The sequence below is a fragment of the Manis javanica genome, chromosome 4 (assembly GCF_040802235.1).
Source record: "Manis javanica isolate MJ-LG chromosome 4, MJ_LKY, whole genome shotgun sequence".
NCBI lineage: Eukaryota > Metazoa > Chordata > Mammalia > Pholidota > Manidae > Manis > Manis javanica.
Genome location: NC_133159.1, coordinates 156,523,603 through 156,537,732, shown reverse-complemented (window position 1 = coordinate 156,537,732; position 14,130 = coordinate 156,523,603). Strand labels below are relative to the sequence as shown.

The window sequence follows — 14,130 nt, the reverse complement described above, 5'->3', positions numbered from 1 at the left end:
TTTGACATATCCTCAGCTTGGTTTGTGTTTTTAGGCAGGTCACCTGGTAGGGTCGCGAATGGCCTCCCATGGAGTTCTGTGGAGCCAGATGGTTTAGATCAAGGTTGAAGCTACATAACGAAGAGCCAGACCACACAGCTTGCTTACAGTACACGTTACTTCTGGAATATGAAACAAAATGAAAAGCATTTTTCTGGTGTATATTAGTACCTTTTCAAGAGTAGTCTTAAACATACCTGCCTTTTCCTCCTCTGAAGAACAGTCGATAAGCCAAATGTTATGAAAGAAGTGCAGTTTTTATGGGAGGTGCTCGGATCAAGCGGCAAAACTCTCACAAGAGATCCTTATTCTTTTTTTCTTCTAACCTTTTGAGAATCTAACCAAAGCATATGGTCTTTGTTTTTTAAATGCGTATAATACAAGTGTGCACACATGTCTGCAATTGAGGAAATTGAGCCTTTGAAGTCCATTCCTTGACTGGAGTTATGAGGCTGGTTTGAGAGCTCCAAAGAGAAGGCAGGAATCTGCCTCTGCCTGCCCACACTCACCCCAAGGCTCTAAGCTAGTGTGCATGCAGACTCAAAGGCCAGGCCCCCAGAAGTGTGGTAAAACAACAGAGGAAGAAGGCCTGGCTCCCTGTGACTCTCAGCGTTAGTTTTCCTCCTGGCCTCACAGGTGAACACATACAAAATGCCGCACAGGGTTTTGCATGTTATGAGGATAAAGTGGAAACTCCTTTGCTAAAATGTAATGTATGCTAAGAATTCTATATACTACCTTTTGCGATTCACTGGGCTCATGGAATTACAGAATTGGACCTCCACTGGTTTTGCCCTAGTACTTTGTGCTGCAGACTTGTATGACTGCCTCTTCCAGACTGTTTCCTGCTGATGGGAACAGTATAATTGCCCACTTCCTCTGTGGTGTTTTCAACAGAATGCCAATGAATGGCACTAAGAAGGAAACGAAAGGACTGCCGTGTGGTGGAGGATGTCCTGGGCGCCGAAATACCAGCTTATCCCCGTGTATTACACAATAACTGTAGATGCAGGTCACGCTGCCACTGTTCTGGGGTTTGGGGCTTTGTTTATTTGTGCCCAAGAATGGAGAAAATGACCTGTGCTCTTGCACAACCTTGGCTCCATTGCTCTTCCCAGATGTTCTCTGAGATACAAACACCTTTATCCTTGACAAGTCATGTTCATTCCAAGAAGCCAGAGTTAACTGGGTGTTTGTTTCTGGAAACAGCTCATCTTATATTTACTAGAGTCCAAAGTCATTAGAAGCCTCTACATGCTTATCTCAAAAAAGAAGTGTGGTAGATCACCTCCAGAGATAGCCACCAACATTTCTTCCATCTCGTGTGTGCTGCTCTTTCCAATAAGAGATCTATTTCTCCCCCTTGGGTTTTTGGTCTGGGCTTTTGACTTGTTTTGACCAAATGAATATGGGCAGAAGTGATATTCTGGTAGCTTCCACTTTTGCTCTTGGAAACCAGCTGACATGTTTCCAAACCAGAAACGAGCTGAACCAAATAGCGAGGAAGCATGTGAGATACTAGGGGAGCTGAGATGTGGCAGCTGATAGGTCCCATCCTCCCGGCCAAATGCAGCCTCCTAGTGACCCCTGCTGACATCACATGGAGCTAAAGAAACATCCAGCTGAGTCCTGCCAGCCTAGAGAATCAGGAGAAATGCTGTCTGAAATCATTATTTGGGGCTTATTTGATACACAGCAGTGGGCAGTGAAAGAAGACAAGTGAAAGGGCCGGAATTCAATTTGGCCTTGTAGGTGCCATCAACTGATTCCCTGTAATTGGAATCCAGATGTGCCCAGAGGAGGACCACTGCCTTGTGTGACTCCAGGGGGGCACTATTCATATTCCACATAATGGCACCTTCAGAGCCCGTCAACCAGGATCTCAGCTGTTGGTCAGATTGCTTCTGAGGTCCCTGCTGGGCCTGAGAATTCTTAGCCACCTCCTTACAGAAGTGCATCAGGAAAAGTGAGGAATAGACTCTCAAGACATAGCTCAACACTTACTGCTCAAGAATTCATGTGGCTTCCGTTGCTCGTTGGTTTAAGTTTGCATTCATGGTTATCCTGCTTTCATGTTTCCATGAAGTGACAATCTACAAGCTTCCATCATTCCCCTACTCAGAGCCTCAACATGCAGCTGCATGCATCTCTGTCCCCTTTTCCTGTGTTTACCAGGCAAGCCTCCACTTCAATATTCCCCAAAGTGTGTCCTATTTGACACAAAATTAGTGTAGACAAAAAGGGTACAGTAGTCAAACATGGAAAAATCTAAGTTAAATATCAATACGTTCCGTGACTTCACTCAGGGCTTAGAGGGAGACACAAGATGTAACATTTGCTAAAATTATTTGCCCTCTAGTTTCTTGAGATGGCATGGTAAGGTCAGACTCTTGGAAGTTTCTTTCCTACCTATTGAAATGGTCCAGGTAAAAAGGAATTTCTTGTGAAGTCTTAAAATTCTGCCTGAGACTTGTCTGTAGGAGTGCAGCATAGACCAAGTAAATAGGGGAGTTGAGTGTGTTTGGAGCAAAGGCACCTTGGCTCAAGTCCTGGCTCTGCCATTTCCTGTGTGACTTCAAGCATGTGACCACCTCCTCTGCAGAGGAATAATTGTGAATGTCAGTTGTTCAGGAGACTGATAAACACACACTCATTTGTACACAAAAGATGCAGAACTTGCAACGTCCCAGAGAGACAGCTATTAAATGCATATGATTTCCAAATGTGATCAGTGCTGCTAAGGCACTGTGTGTGAGCATAGCTGGAGGGAGCTAGCTGAGCTTGGTTATCAAGGAAGCCCTGTCTGAGGAAGTACCTTTACCCTGGGACATGAATGATGAGTTGGCCCCCGGAGGCATGGAGTTCCTGGGGCAGCGTGCAGAGCCTGGGTGCAGAGCCCAAGACAGGCAGGCTCACGGTGTTGGTGAGGGTCTGAAGAAGCCTGGTGACAGGAAGGCGGCTAGGATGGAAGGACCAGAGAGCCCAGGGCTGTGGAGGCCTGACAAGAGTGTCAGATTTATCCTAGGAAACATCTGTGGCCAGGAGGAAAAAGGCTGTTGTGTGCGTGGAGAGTGGACGGGGATGGGTCTGGCAGTAAGATGGGAGGAGGCAAGGATGTCTTTCAGGAGGTCGCTGCCCTCCAGGCAAGGGTGGATGGTGACAAGAAGATGAGTTTGAGATGCATTTTGGAAGAACCAACAGCAAGGGATATATTAGATGTGGGGAGTAAGGAGTAGAGGGCAATTCCCAGGCTTCTGGTTTGCATGGCTGCACACATGGAGGTGCCATTTGTGGGGATGCCATCGATGGCGAGGAGCTCAGTGTTGGGATATACTCAGTTTGAGAACCACAGGGTACGTGTTCAGTGAGCTGTGGCTGCTGTTATTTATTGCAGTCATTTGTATTAAGTTTGGCTTCCTCATGGCTCTCTAGAGACAGACTCTCTGAGGACAGGAAGTATGAATCCTTCGTCCAAACCTCCTCCAAGGACTTCTTACGTGCTGGGTACCATTGTTGTCCCTGGGTAAAGATAAGGGTAAGGTCAGTGTACTTGGGAAACCCTATTAAGGGGATAAACTTCATTATAACAGCATACATTAAGTGCTGTAATGGAAGAATGTTCAGGCGCTTTGGGAACTTGGATGAAGGTGTGACGGGGTAGTTCCCAGGAACTTGGGAAAGCTTTACAGAGACACTGACCTCTGAGTTAGAATTCGCCAGGATGGGAAGAGAATGGCATGTGCAGAAACCAGAAGCTTGAGGGAACACAGCGGGTTTGAAAGGATTGTTTGGAGCGGGGTGTGGCCTTTACACAGACTACATCTCAGGTCCCCTGTAAAGCCCTTAGGTCTTCAAGGACAAAGTCCAGGCACATGCTTTTAGGCTTCTAGTCCCAGCGAAGTGCCAGCACATGAGGAAACCCACTGAATATTTGGTGACTTTGTTCTTCAATGTACCAAACTTCAAACAAGAATGAAATCTTCAGTCGTCTTTGCTGATCCTTTAAGTTGGGTTATCACAGTAACCGCAGCACTGTGGGGCGGGGATCAGTGGGGAAGGGTCCAGGAGTTCCTGGTGGGTTAGAGGTTGGAAGTGGGCAGAATGGGCATCACATTAATGGGGAAATCTGCAGTAGTGTCAGGAGAAGACTTGCTCCATCTGCCCCTCCTGTCCTCACTGGACACAGAGGTGTGAGAGTGAAGACATAAGAGCCCTAAGGTTTGTGCAGGGCTCACAGTGAACCATCAGTCTTAGGAGAGAAACTCACTACAGGTCAAACAAGAATCTTACTGGTGTGCTGACACCATCCAGCCTCAGCTATCACAAAAACCTTTCCCAGGATGTAGATGAAGGCCTGTCCTCTCCCACTGCCACCTTCCCCTCCTTTTAAACAGCCTAGCCACGCCATCCCCAATGAATCAGACACACCAAAAACTTATAACCTATTTCCTTCTGTTTGGAGAGGGACACAGAGAAGCCACATGTTACATAGCCTACTGAATTGAGGAACCATCCGCCACTGCTGAGCCAACTCCCAGCTCATTCCTTTGTTTGGGTCCTCTGTGCTCATGACATAGGTTTGCCATCTGGGATTTCATTCTGGCTGGTGTGCCTCTTTCTAAGCATTCTGGGGTCCTCTGTGCCCCCACCTGTCTATAAAGCACTGGGCAGAGACAAGGCGGGGCTTCCCGATGGTGGGGGGCAGGTAGGGACTTACTCCTTGAGCTCGTCCTGGCACTCAGCTCAGAGAGCAGTGCTCTGGGCATGACCAGCTGCCTGTGTCCCAAAAGCAAAGCAGTTGGTTGAAGAGCCACTTAAACACATAAGAATTGATGAAGGACCTAGGACGCAAACCTCCAAGTTAGAAGATAGTGGATTTGGGTCCTTGAAATCATGACTGGGTAGGGAGAGGGTGTCTGCTCTCAGGCTGAGACTGTTACTCTTGCCTGTGTCCCAAGCCTGTTTTCCCACCTGATGTCATGCCAGGCCATTCCTGCCCTCTCCCCTGTACCAGAGAAGAAACCATTCACTGTGTGTTTGTTTATTGAGCCCCTGCTGTGTTCCAGGCACAGGAGATAGAGAAGTAGGTGAGGCTCGCTCGGGCTCTGCAGTGAGCTGGGAGCTGAGTGCCCAGGGAGAGCAAGGTCACTGCAGCTCACAGCTGTACCAACAGTGCTCTTAGGCATGACCACTGCTTGAGACTGAGGGGCCTGGGAGGAACCCCAGTGAGTTCAGTGAGGGCCTGGTGGAACGCGCCAATGTTGAGCACAGGAGACACATGGAGAGGAGAGCTGGTGTGGCCAGCTGGTCAGCTGTAACGTCCAGGTGGGGAGAAAGGAGGCTTCATCCTTGGGGGAGCATGCGGTGGGGGCTGTCACTCCGACCCGTGGTCCTCATCCTCTCTGCCTGGGAAGAATTCTGTATAAGGGCCATGGTCAGGGGAGTCTTGTCTGGCTCCTCCACCCCCAGAGGACTTACCTAGTCATTCAAGGCCCTCCCTTTCCTAACTGACTCATGTTTTTTCTGGCTGTAGATACCTAGGGCAATCAAATTACATGTCCATCTGCCATGTCATATCTTCCATTATTCAATCGTAAATGCCTGCAGAGCATGGAAGAACCTACCCTCAGTTACTCTCTGTAAAGGAAGAGAAGTGGTAATCCAGTATTCAGAATCCCTGAGGCTCCCCTGGGGACAGGAACATGGAAAGTGCTGGGGATAGGAGACACAGCTTTTAGTCCTGGCTGTATTACCAGCTCATGGTGTGACTTTGGGCAAGTTGCTTTCCATCCCTGAAAAATGACAACTTCTAAGGTTCCTGTCCACACTGTATGGAGGGATTCATTTCCAGTTTGGTATTGGGGTGACTTCATGGCCCTTCAAATGGAAAGGCTCAAACACTTAGAAAAAAATCTCCAGGGAAAATAGAGGACTTGGCCATCTTTATTCCCAAAATCTATTTTGGAAGGAGTGGGTTCTACCAGGGAAACTAGAGAGGGATCCAGTTAGGGGGTACAGCTCTTGTGGAAGAGGTCAGACATCCCAGAAGGCAAACAAGCTCAGGATCTTTGACCAGCTGGGATGGCCCTTTCTCTTAGGCTGGCCGACTGAGCTTTTGACCCCCCACCCTGGCCTCATTTACTTACCTACTTTCATGCCTGTTCATTTACTGAGTGTACCCTGGGACCCATTTGGGGTTATGGCGCCTGCTAGAAAGTGTTAGCTGGTAGCTGCTTAGGGTGTTACTCTACCCAGGGTAACTGACAATTAATGAAGACAGAAAACATCTTAAGACTAAAGGCAGGACTTTGTAAGGATCAGTGTTAGGGAATAAGGGGGATGTTCTGGGGGCTGTAAAACCACACATCACTCTGGCTTCAGCTGGCCCGGAGCAGGGAGCAGAGTGTGCGGCTTCAGAGCTGCGGCTGTCAGACTGGGATCACAGAGGGACCACCTCTCTGCACCTTGACTGCTCTCTTCCATGAGGCCTCTGCCTAATGGCTTGGGGGAGCCTGTTCTGTCTGTCCAACTGCTTGACCCCCACTATGGAGTGTCCGGTCACCTTCTCCTGCTGCTTTTGCCAGCCCACTAGAGGCTCTTAACCTACCCTCTGTAGATGGGCCTCCCCTGCCCAGGAGGTCCCAGACCATTTTTCCTCGCTGATACCCTGGTGACAGAAAAGAGAGAAGAAAGGGAGGATGCCACAGAAGAAGGCTCTTGGGAAACACGAAGGGCCAGAGCTGGGGCCTTGTACATGGAGTCATTTTGCAATCATCCTAGGGGTTGAGGAAAAGCCATGGGTTGGTTTGTTCATTCGCTGATTCATTAATTCTTTCCTCTTTCTCCATTTCCCCCACCCCCACCCCCTCTGCCCTTCCTTCCACAAGTGCCCAGTAGGCACCTCTAATAGAAACGGCTGGGTGTTGAGGATACAGAGGAGATGGCAGACCTGCTACCTGCCCATGGTGGGTGCGGTTTCCACTCTGGAGACATCACCTATGTATCACCCATGTGACCCAGCAGGGCAGTGCAATGCAGTGTGTCAAGGAGAACATCATGCCCAAGCCAAGAAAACAAGCTCCATCTGGGCAGGGCAGATGGCCAGGGAAGCAGAGTTGGGGCTAGGAGTCAACCCAGTGAGGGCACCCTGGAGGATGTGGGGAATCTTTAGGTCATTGGACTTGAGCCTGAGAGAACTGACAGGCTGGAGGGTAAAGGTCGGTTTGCTGTCTTTTGATTTTGTTTCCCTCTTTCACAAAAGGGTTTTCAGCAGGGTACTTTCACTTAAAAGACATGCACTTTTAAGATCCTTCTGAGTGCAGGGTGGGAAATAGATTGATTAGGTTTTAGACCCAAGGTAATTTTGAAACTGGGGCTGAACTAGATTCATCCTGTCTCCTCCTTACCCCAGAACTAACTTCTCCCTAGGCATGCGTAGACCACCTGTCTAAGGAAGCACCAGGGGAGCCTAGCCTATGGCCAAACCACGCTGGCTCCACCCCCTGCAGTACCAGCCTAGCCAGGGCATCTCCCCTCACCTTCCTGATTTGTTAGTGGCCAGGACAGCTTGGCTCTTCCCAGGGAACTAGGGGACAGTCTGGATAACACTTACCCATTCTCTCTGGCTGGATAGGAGGTATTCCTGGGGGAAGGAGAAAAAGAATGAATGAGGGCTGCAGTGCTTCCCTGGGAGCTCGGTGAGCTGGGAAGGGTTCATGGCTCTTTGGGGTCAATGCCTCTGGTGGGTCTTCAGTGGAACTCTAGTCACTTCCCTGTCTCCGCGGGGCTGAGCCACCGAGCTGCTCCTGGCAGGAGGCAGTGCGGAGTACTGGAAAGTGTACACACTTTGGAGTCATTGCCACCTGGCACCAGCTGGGCATCCTTGGTAAAGTGTTAACCTCTCTGAACCTTAGTTTCCCTGCTGGTGATAAAGGCAGCATGGTTGAGAGGTTCCATCACATGTGAGCAGAATAGGTGCTCAATAACTATTTCTCTTATACCCCATGCCCTGCTCCTCATGGGTTGTTGGATTTGGAAGAGAACTCTGAAATGGCCCAGTTCAAAACTCATTTTGTAGGGGAGGAAACTAAGGCCAAAGCATTTGGCCACAAGTTGATTTTCTGTATTTTTAAAAGCATTTATTTTTATTTCAAAAGCAGTCTTTGAATACGTGCCCACCACAAAAAGAGTCAAGTAATGTAGAGGCTTTTACTCACTCCCTTGCCTCCATTCTCTATCCTAGATGTAACCACTGTTGACAGTTTGATATTTATCTAGAACTTTCCCTATGCATTTGCACATATATGTGTGTAATGTATAGTTTTTTTTAAAACAAGTAGGCTCCTGTCATACATACTGTCATATAACTTGCTTTTTCCACTTAACCAATATCTTGGAGATTTTTTCCATAACTTTCCAGAGATCTGCCTCATCCTTTTTAATGGCCACAAAGGCTATGGATATGCCTAATATATTTTGACCATTCCCCTATTGATGGTTTTTATGTCATTTACAAACTTGCTATTGCAAACAAGTTGGCAGTGAACACTCTGGTACAAATATCTCAGCTCTCATATATAAATAGAATTTCTACTGAGGTGAGAGGTTGTCCAAAGGTATGCATATTTCCAACTTTGATGGATATTGCCAACATGTCCTCTGAATAGTCAGTGTGTAAAAGTGCCAGTTTCTTCATACCCTCACCAATACCACTTAAAAATACATATGTAATGTTGACAATAAGAAAGAGAAAACCGTCCAGACTTTCTCTTGTACCCCCAGAACAAGACTGCCGACTGAGAGTGCCCTCAGGGACTGGTTGCCTGGAACAGGTTCCTTGTAACAGTTCTATTTCAGCCAAACAGAATCAACTAGAAACCTTGGCCCCTGTGTTTGCTCATATCAGACGCCAATCTCTAGCTCCACCACCCTCCAAAGTCATCCACAGGTAAGAGACTCCTACCAGACTAGAGTAACATACCCTGTCCGTTAGCCAGGTTTAAGGTAGGGCCTCTGCCTGGTGTAACAACCCACTCAGAACTGCTCCTCACTGGGCATCTCTCTCCTTTGTCACTCACCTCCTACCTGCTTCCCCATCAGCCCAAAGAACTGGCTTGCTTTGCCCCTCTTCACCTCCTGAAGCTGGAGCTGAATGCTGGGGATGACGCCTTCCTGGAGAGGCAGAGAGTTCATTAGATTTGGGGAAAGGTTGGCGAGGACACAGGGAGGGTAGCCTGAGCACTAACAACCCCAGTGACACTTGCTCTGTGTCAGGACTGGCTTTTTTTTGCACGTTTTACCCAATAGTATGCATAATGTAATTAATATCAACATTTCACCTGGCACTGTTCTAAGCACTTTCATACATAAACTCATTTAATCCTCACCAAAACCACATGGACTAAATACTGTTACTGTCACCATTTTACAGATGGAAACACTGAAGCACAGAGATTAGAAAATTTGTCCCCACTCACCAGCCAGGATATGGGAGGTGGAGCCAGAACTCGAACCCAGGTCATCTGACTCAAAGGGTCAAACATTACAGTCATAATCTCATTTACTCCTCACAGCCACCGTATGAAGTAGGGACTCTGATTTATCTCCATTTTACAGATGGGAAACAGACTCCTGGAGATTGAGTGACTTGCTGAGAGGGAGAGATGCTTGCAGGTGGAGAGAATGACAGTGGGTGATATTCATTAGACCAGCTTCACATCTCTGTGTCCCCAGTACCTGGCACAGAGCCTGGTGCACACAGCTCCTCATGTGTGGGACACAGAATGCTGAATGAGGGGTCTTTTCTCTGCGTCTGGGAATAGGGAAGGAGGGTTTCCTTTTCCAGGAAGGCTGAACACAGGCAAACAGAGCCCTAGAATGCAAGCCACATGCCAGGAAGCTGGAAGCTGGGGTTCAATTGGGGGCTGGCTCTTCCATCCCCAATTTCCCCAGGGGCAACACTAGAGCTCCTGGGACCAGCAAGGATCTGGCTGGGGTGTAGTGAAAACCCCTTTGCCTCTCACAGCTCATCTTGTCCCAGCTTTGGGATTGGGAGTGGGTGGTTTTATAAGCTTTGGACTAATTTAGTCACTTCCAATCTGACTCCTCTCCAGAATGTCCATGTCTGGGGCAACAGTCTTGGGCTGGAGTTGCCAAGCCTGGCCAGGAACCAGGAAAGTTTTTGGAGATTAGGACCCATTTCTGAAAAACACATGAAAACCACTTTGCTTTAGTAAAAGGCAGCCTTCAAGTGCAAGCTGAAGAGAATGACTGTGAATTAAAGACTCACCTTTCTGCCATCCACCGGATTTCTGGGGGCCTGTTAGGAGGCATTCATTCCCTTTCATGCAGGAGAGACTTCTGCTCCCACCTGGAGCCCGCCTTATCCACTTAAGCCAAACCCCCAGCTCCGGAGAGAACTGTAGGCAGGGAGCCCCAAGAGCTAGGGAGGTGATGGGACCATCCTTGACGGTGCCACCATTCCTTGAGTCACCTCACTCCTATCAACGGTTGCTGTATCCCCAGCCCTGCATCTTGGGAAGCAGAGGTCTGCTAAATGAAGGTAGAAAGGACATAAGTCCCCGGCCTAGGGGCAGAATGAGGTGCTTGTGGGTGGAAAGCCCAGCAGTGCTAGTTGATGCTGATGTGTCCTGTGTGGCTGCATAGTTCCCTGTCACCTAGAAGCTTCCCTGTGCCTGGACCAGCTCCCCTGATGTTCAGCACAGACTCCATAAAGCATGTCAAAGCTTGAAAAAGCCTTCGGGATCATCTCTCTCCCCCCATTTCACAAGTGAGGAAACTGATGTCCAGAGACCTTCCCAAGGTCACACAGTCAGTGGAGAAGCTGAAAATTGAACCCAGGTCTCCCCATCCTGCACCTTCTCAACCCAACACGCTTCCTCCTTCAGACAAACAAGGAAGGAAATCCACGAGTGGCTGTTCATTCAATGGCTCCTCCCGTGGCCCCAGGGTCCTCACCAGGGCAGGGAGGAGCCAGGCTGAGTCTTGTCTGCCGTCTGGGAAGCCTTCCCTGAGTCCTGGCCCTGTTTGTCTATGGGCGTCGGCCTTGCTCCCTCTCTCACTGGGAGCTCCCCAGGGTCAGGATCTTTGTTTCCCGGATCGGATGCGGTGGGGCACAGATGCTGTGTCTCTGAATTTTGGATTTCTCCCCAGAGACAGCACTCAGGTCAGCTTAGAAGAGACTGTAATCAAGCCAGTACTTATCAGGAATTAAGAGTTTCTAAATGTGAGACAAAAGGGTGATCCTGCCCCAAGTTGACTCCGTTGAAAGGAAATTCTGGAAAATGCCCTCTCATGCAGAAACACAGTCAGACCTTAGGCAACGTGTGCAGTTGAAGATGTGGAACCAAGGACAAACTACTTGAGTTTTCTGTACCTCAGTTTCCTTATCTGTGAAGTGGAGATAGTAATGGCACCTCCCCAAGGTTGATATGAGGATTAAATGGGTTAATATTTATGAAGCATTTATCACTAGTGCCAGAACATAGTATATGTTAAATAAGTGTTAAATCACACACACATACACACACACACTCTGACAGTCAGGGGCCATGCCTTGAACCTGACCGCCAAAAGGAGTCAGACAACCTGCCTTGCAGTCTACAATCTGCTCTCCTGCGCATATTCTGCCCCCTCCACCCTGGATCATTCCTTCCCTCTCCCCACAGTTACCTCCAGAGACACGGTTACCCAGGCCCCTGTTTCAGCACCAAGAGCCAGCTCCTGGTCACCTGCCACAGTACATGCAGACAGCCCCATCAGGAAAAGCAGGGTGAGGCAGAGTAGCATGGTGAGCTCTATTCTGTCCTGGGACCCTCTGGGAGCCCCACTCAGCCTACCGCCAGTAGGCCCTTCCTCTCTCTGGCTCCTTTCATGTAGGAAGGGGAAGCTCCACCTGCTCTCTCTCCTGCCAGCTACCCTGCTTCTTAAGCTTATCTGACCTCCAGAGCCATTTCCTGGGACTCCCCTCCCTCTCTGGCTGGAAAGGTTAATGATATCAGGAGCTGCTCAGAGGAGGGACCAGATCTCTTACACTGCTGCCCCCAGCACTTGAGCCCAGGGCTTAGCACCCTGCTGTAACACTGCCTTGCCTTGGCTGCGGTCCCTCTGGTGGCAGGTGCACAATGGGGCAATGTGTGCGGCCTGGTGCTCCCAGCTTCCTGACTGGAAACCCCAGGGGCCCTTGTCATCTTGGACATGGGGAGGGGACTGTATGGCTTCTCCCTTCCGGGTGTTCTGCTCCCTTGAAAGAGAGGCTTCTCCCCAGAACTTAGTATTCTACCACTTGCCTACCCTTCCTGGCTAGCCTGAGGCCCCTTCCTCAGCGTTCCCCTCTATCTGTAGTCTGCATGTGCATAGAAATGGATGACTGCCCTAAGAGAAACAACACAGCTTTTAAAGGAATGGGACTCCTCACAGGCAGGAATTGAGATTTGCCTGAAGAATGGCCTCCTGCTCAAGTGTCATCAGTTCTAAACTACTTCCCACTGCTGCCAAAGTGATCCTTCTACAGCCCTAACCTGACCTCTCTCTCCCCACTTACAGCCATCCAAGGTCCCCCCACGGGTGCCCTTGCATGAAGTTCAAGCTCCCTTCTCATACTAGTTCCTCCCTGTCTCCTTTCTGTCCATCCGTCCATCTGTCCATCTGTCAGTGTAGAACAAGAGCCCTGCAGTCACAGCTGAATTCCAATCCTAGCTCCACCACTAAATAGCTGTGTGACCTGGGGCACATTACTTAACCTCTCTAAACCTCAGAATCCTCATCTGTAAATGGGATTAATAATAGCACTTATTTCTCAAAATTGTTTGAGAATGAGAAAAGATCATGCATTTGGAGCACTTAGCCCAGTGCATGATGGTAAATATTTAATATCCATTGCCTATTATTACTATCACTATCATTGACAATGGGTGAGGCACTGGGCCCCAGAAGATGAGTAAGATGTCATCCCACAGTTCAGCAGAGGAAACCTGTGGTTGGCAGATAAGCTATGTTGCGTTTGGTATGTGCCAGCATGGAGATGGGAGCGAGAGGACGGTATGTGCACCTTGCTGGTCTGCCCCGCAGCCATTCCCTGACCCCTGACAGGCTGTACCACCTACTCCAAGGACAGGCCGAGACTCCCTGTCCCATGCTCTGAACCTGGCTGTTGCTTCTGCCTGGACCTCCTTTTCTATCTGGTGAACTCTACCCATCCTGAAAGGTCCAGCTTAATGGTTATCTCCTTAGTGGAGTTTTTCTGTCTCTATTCCTGACTCCAGCAAGAATTAATTGGCCCCTTTTCTGGGCTTCCCAGTCGCGGTGAGAGGTTGTGTGGGCTGTGTCCCCCACACGCGTGGCCGCTGAGAGAGAGGGTGGAGGGAGAACACAGCCCTCCATTGGCTCACTGAGCTGCGCAGTCTAGTGGGAGGCTTTGAACCCGTGGCAGAAGGCACTTTGCTCCATTTCTCCCAGAGGGGCCAGCTGGGCAGAGGGCAGTCCGGCTAGTCTACTTTTATGCCACAAGCTCTCTGAGGTTGGGCCTGTGGTATATGTGTGCTTGGCACACGGTAGGTCCTCAAGCAACGTGCACTGACTCAGTCCAAGGCAGTGAAGGCAGAGCTGAGTATGGGCAAGTGTGGAGGTTTGGGAGGACACCCATCCTCACACACCACCTCCACCAGCTTCCAGGAATCTCTTTGGTGGATCCCAAACCGGTTGGCTTCAAAATTCCTGCATTTGCTGAAATGCTGACTCCCCAGCTCAGCCACTGTTTTGAGAGCCAGCCCTGGTCTCTGGGTCTCTCAACACACCAGTCACTCAGCTTCCCCCCCATCTTTCCCAAGGGCAGGGTGTTTAATACCTCACATTCCTTGTCAGGTTTTTCACTGCTAACAAGTTCTTCCTTACAAAGAACAGTTTTGCTTTTTTTCATCCCCTTCATTTTACAGTGTGGAAACTGAGGTTTGTTGGGCTTGCTCTAGGTTACACTGAGAACTGGTGGCAGACTAGCATCCGTGGTCCTAATCAGCTGCTTCCCACCTCCCACTGAGGCTTCAGCCCACAAGGGCAACCAACACAGGGCTGGAG

At 49.3% G+C, this 14,130-nt stretch overlaps 1 protein-coding gene across 2 annotated transcripts; it reads right to left on the bottom strand.

The window, feature by feature from the left end:
* Window positions 1-1,106: 1,106 nt before the first annotated feature.
* On the bottom strand, window positions 1,107-12,353 carry TAC4 (tachykinin precursor 4). Of its 2 annotated transcripts, none has more exons than XM_073235471.1 (4): window positions 11,731-12,353; window positions 9,117-9,210; window positions 7,652-7,681; window positions 1,107-6,706 (listed from the first exon to the last, which is right to left on the bottom strand). In XM_073235471.1, exons 1-4 carry the CDS (start codon window positions 11,845-11,847, stop codon window positions 6,534-6,536), a joined length of 414 nt encoding a protein of 137 aa, XP_073091572.1. In that variant the 5' UTR covers window positions 11,848-12,353; the 3' UTR covers window positions 1,107-6,533. The 2 variants fall into 2 exon arrangements, with proteins under 2 accessions (XP_073091572.1, XP_073091573.1); XM_073235472.1 differs by having other exon boundaries at window positions 1,107-5,445.
* Window positions 12,354-14,130: the final 1,777 nt, after the last annotated feature.

Excerpts from the sequence above, each read along its gene's own strand:
- TAC4 (XM_073235471.1), bottom strand. The coding sequence starts at position 11,847 with ATGCTACTCTGCCTCACCCTGCTTTTCCTGATGGGGCTGTCTGCATGT. Across the intron at positions 9,211-11,730 it reads GGGTAACCGTGTCTCTGGAG|GAAGGCGTCATCCCCAGCAT; the intron begins GTAACTGTGGGG and ends CTGCCTCTCCAG. Across the intron at positions 6,707-7,651 it reads TATCCAGCCAGAGAGAATGG|GGTATCAGCGAGGAAAAATG; the intron begins GTAAGTGTTATC and ends TTCTGTCACCAG.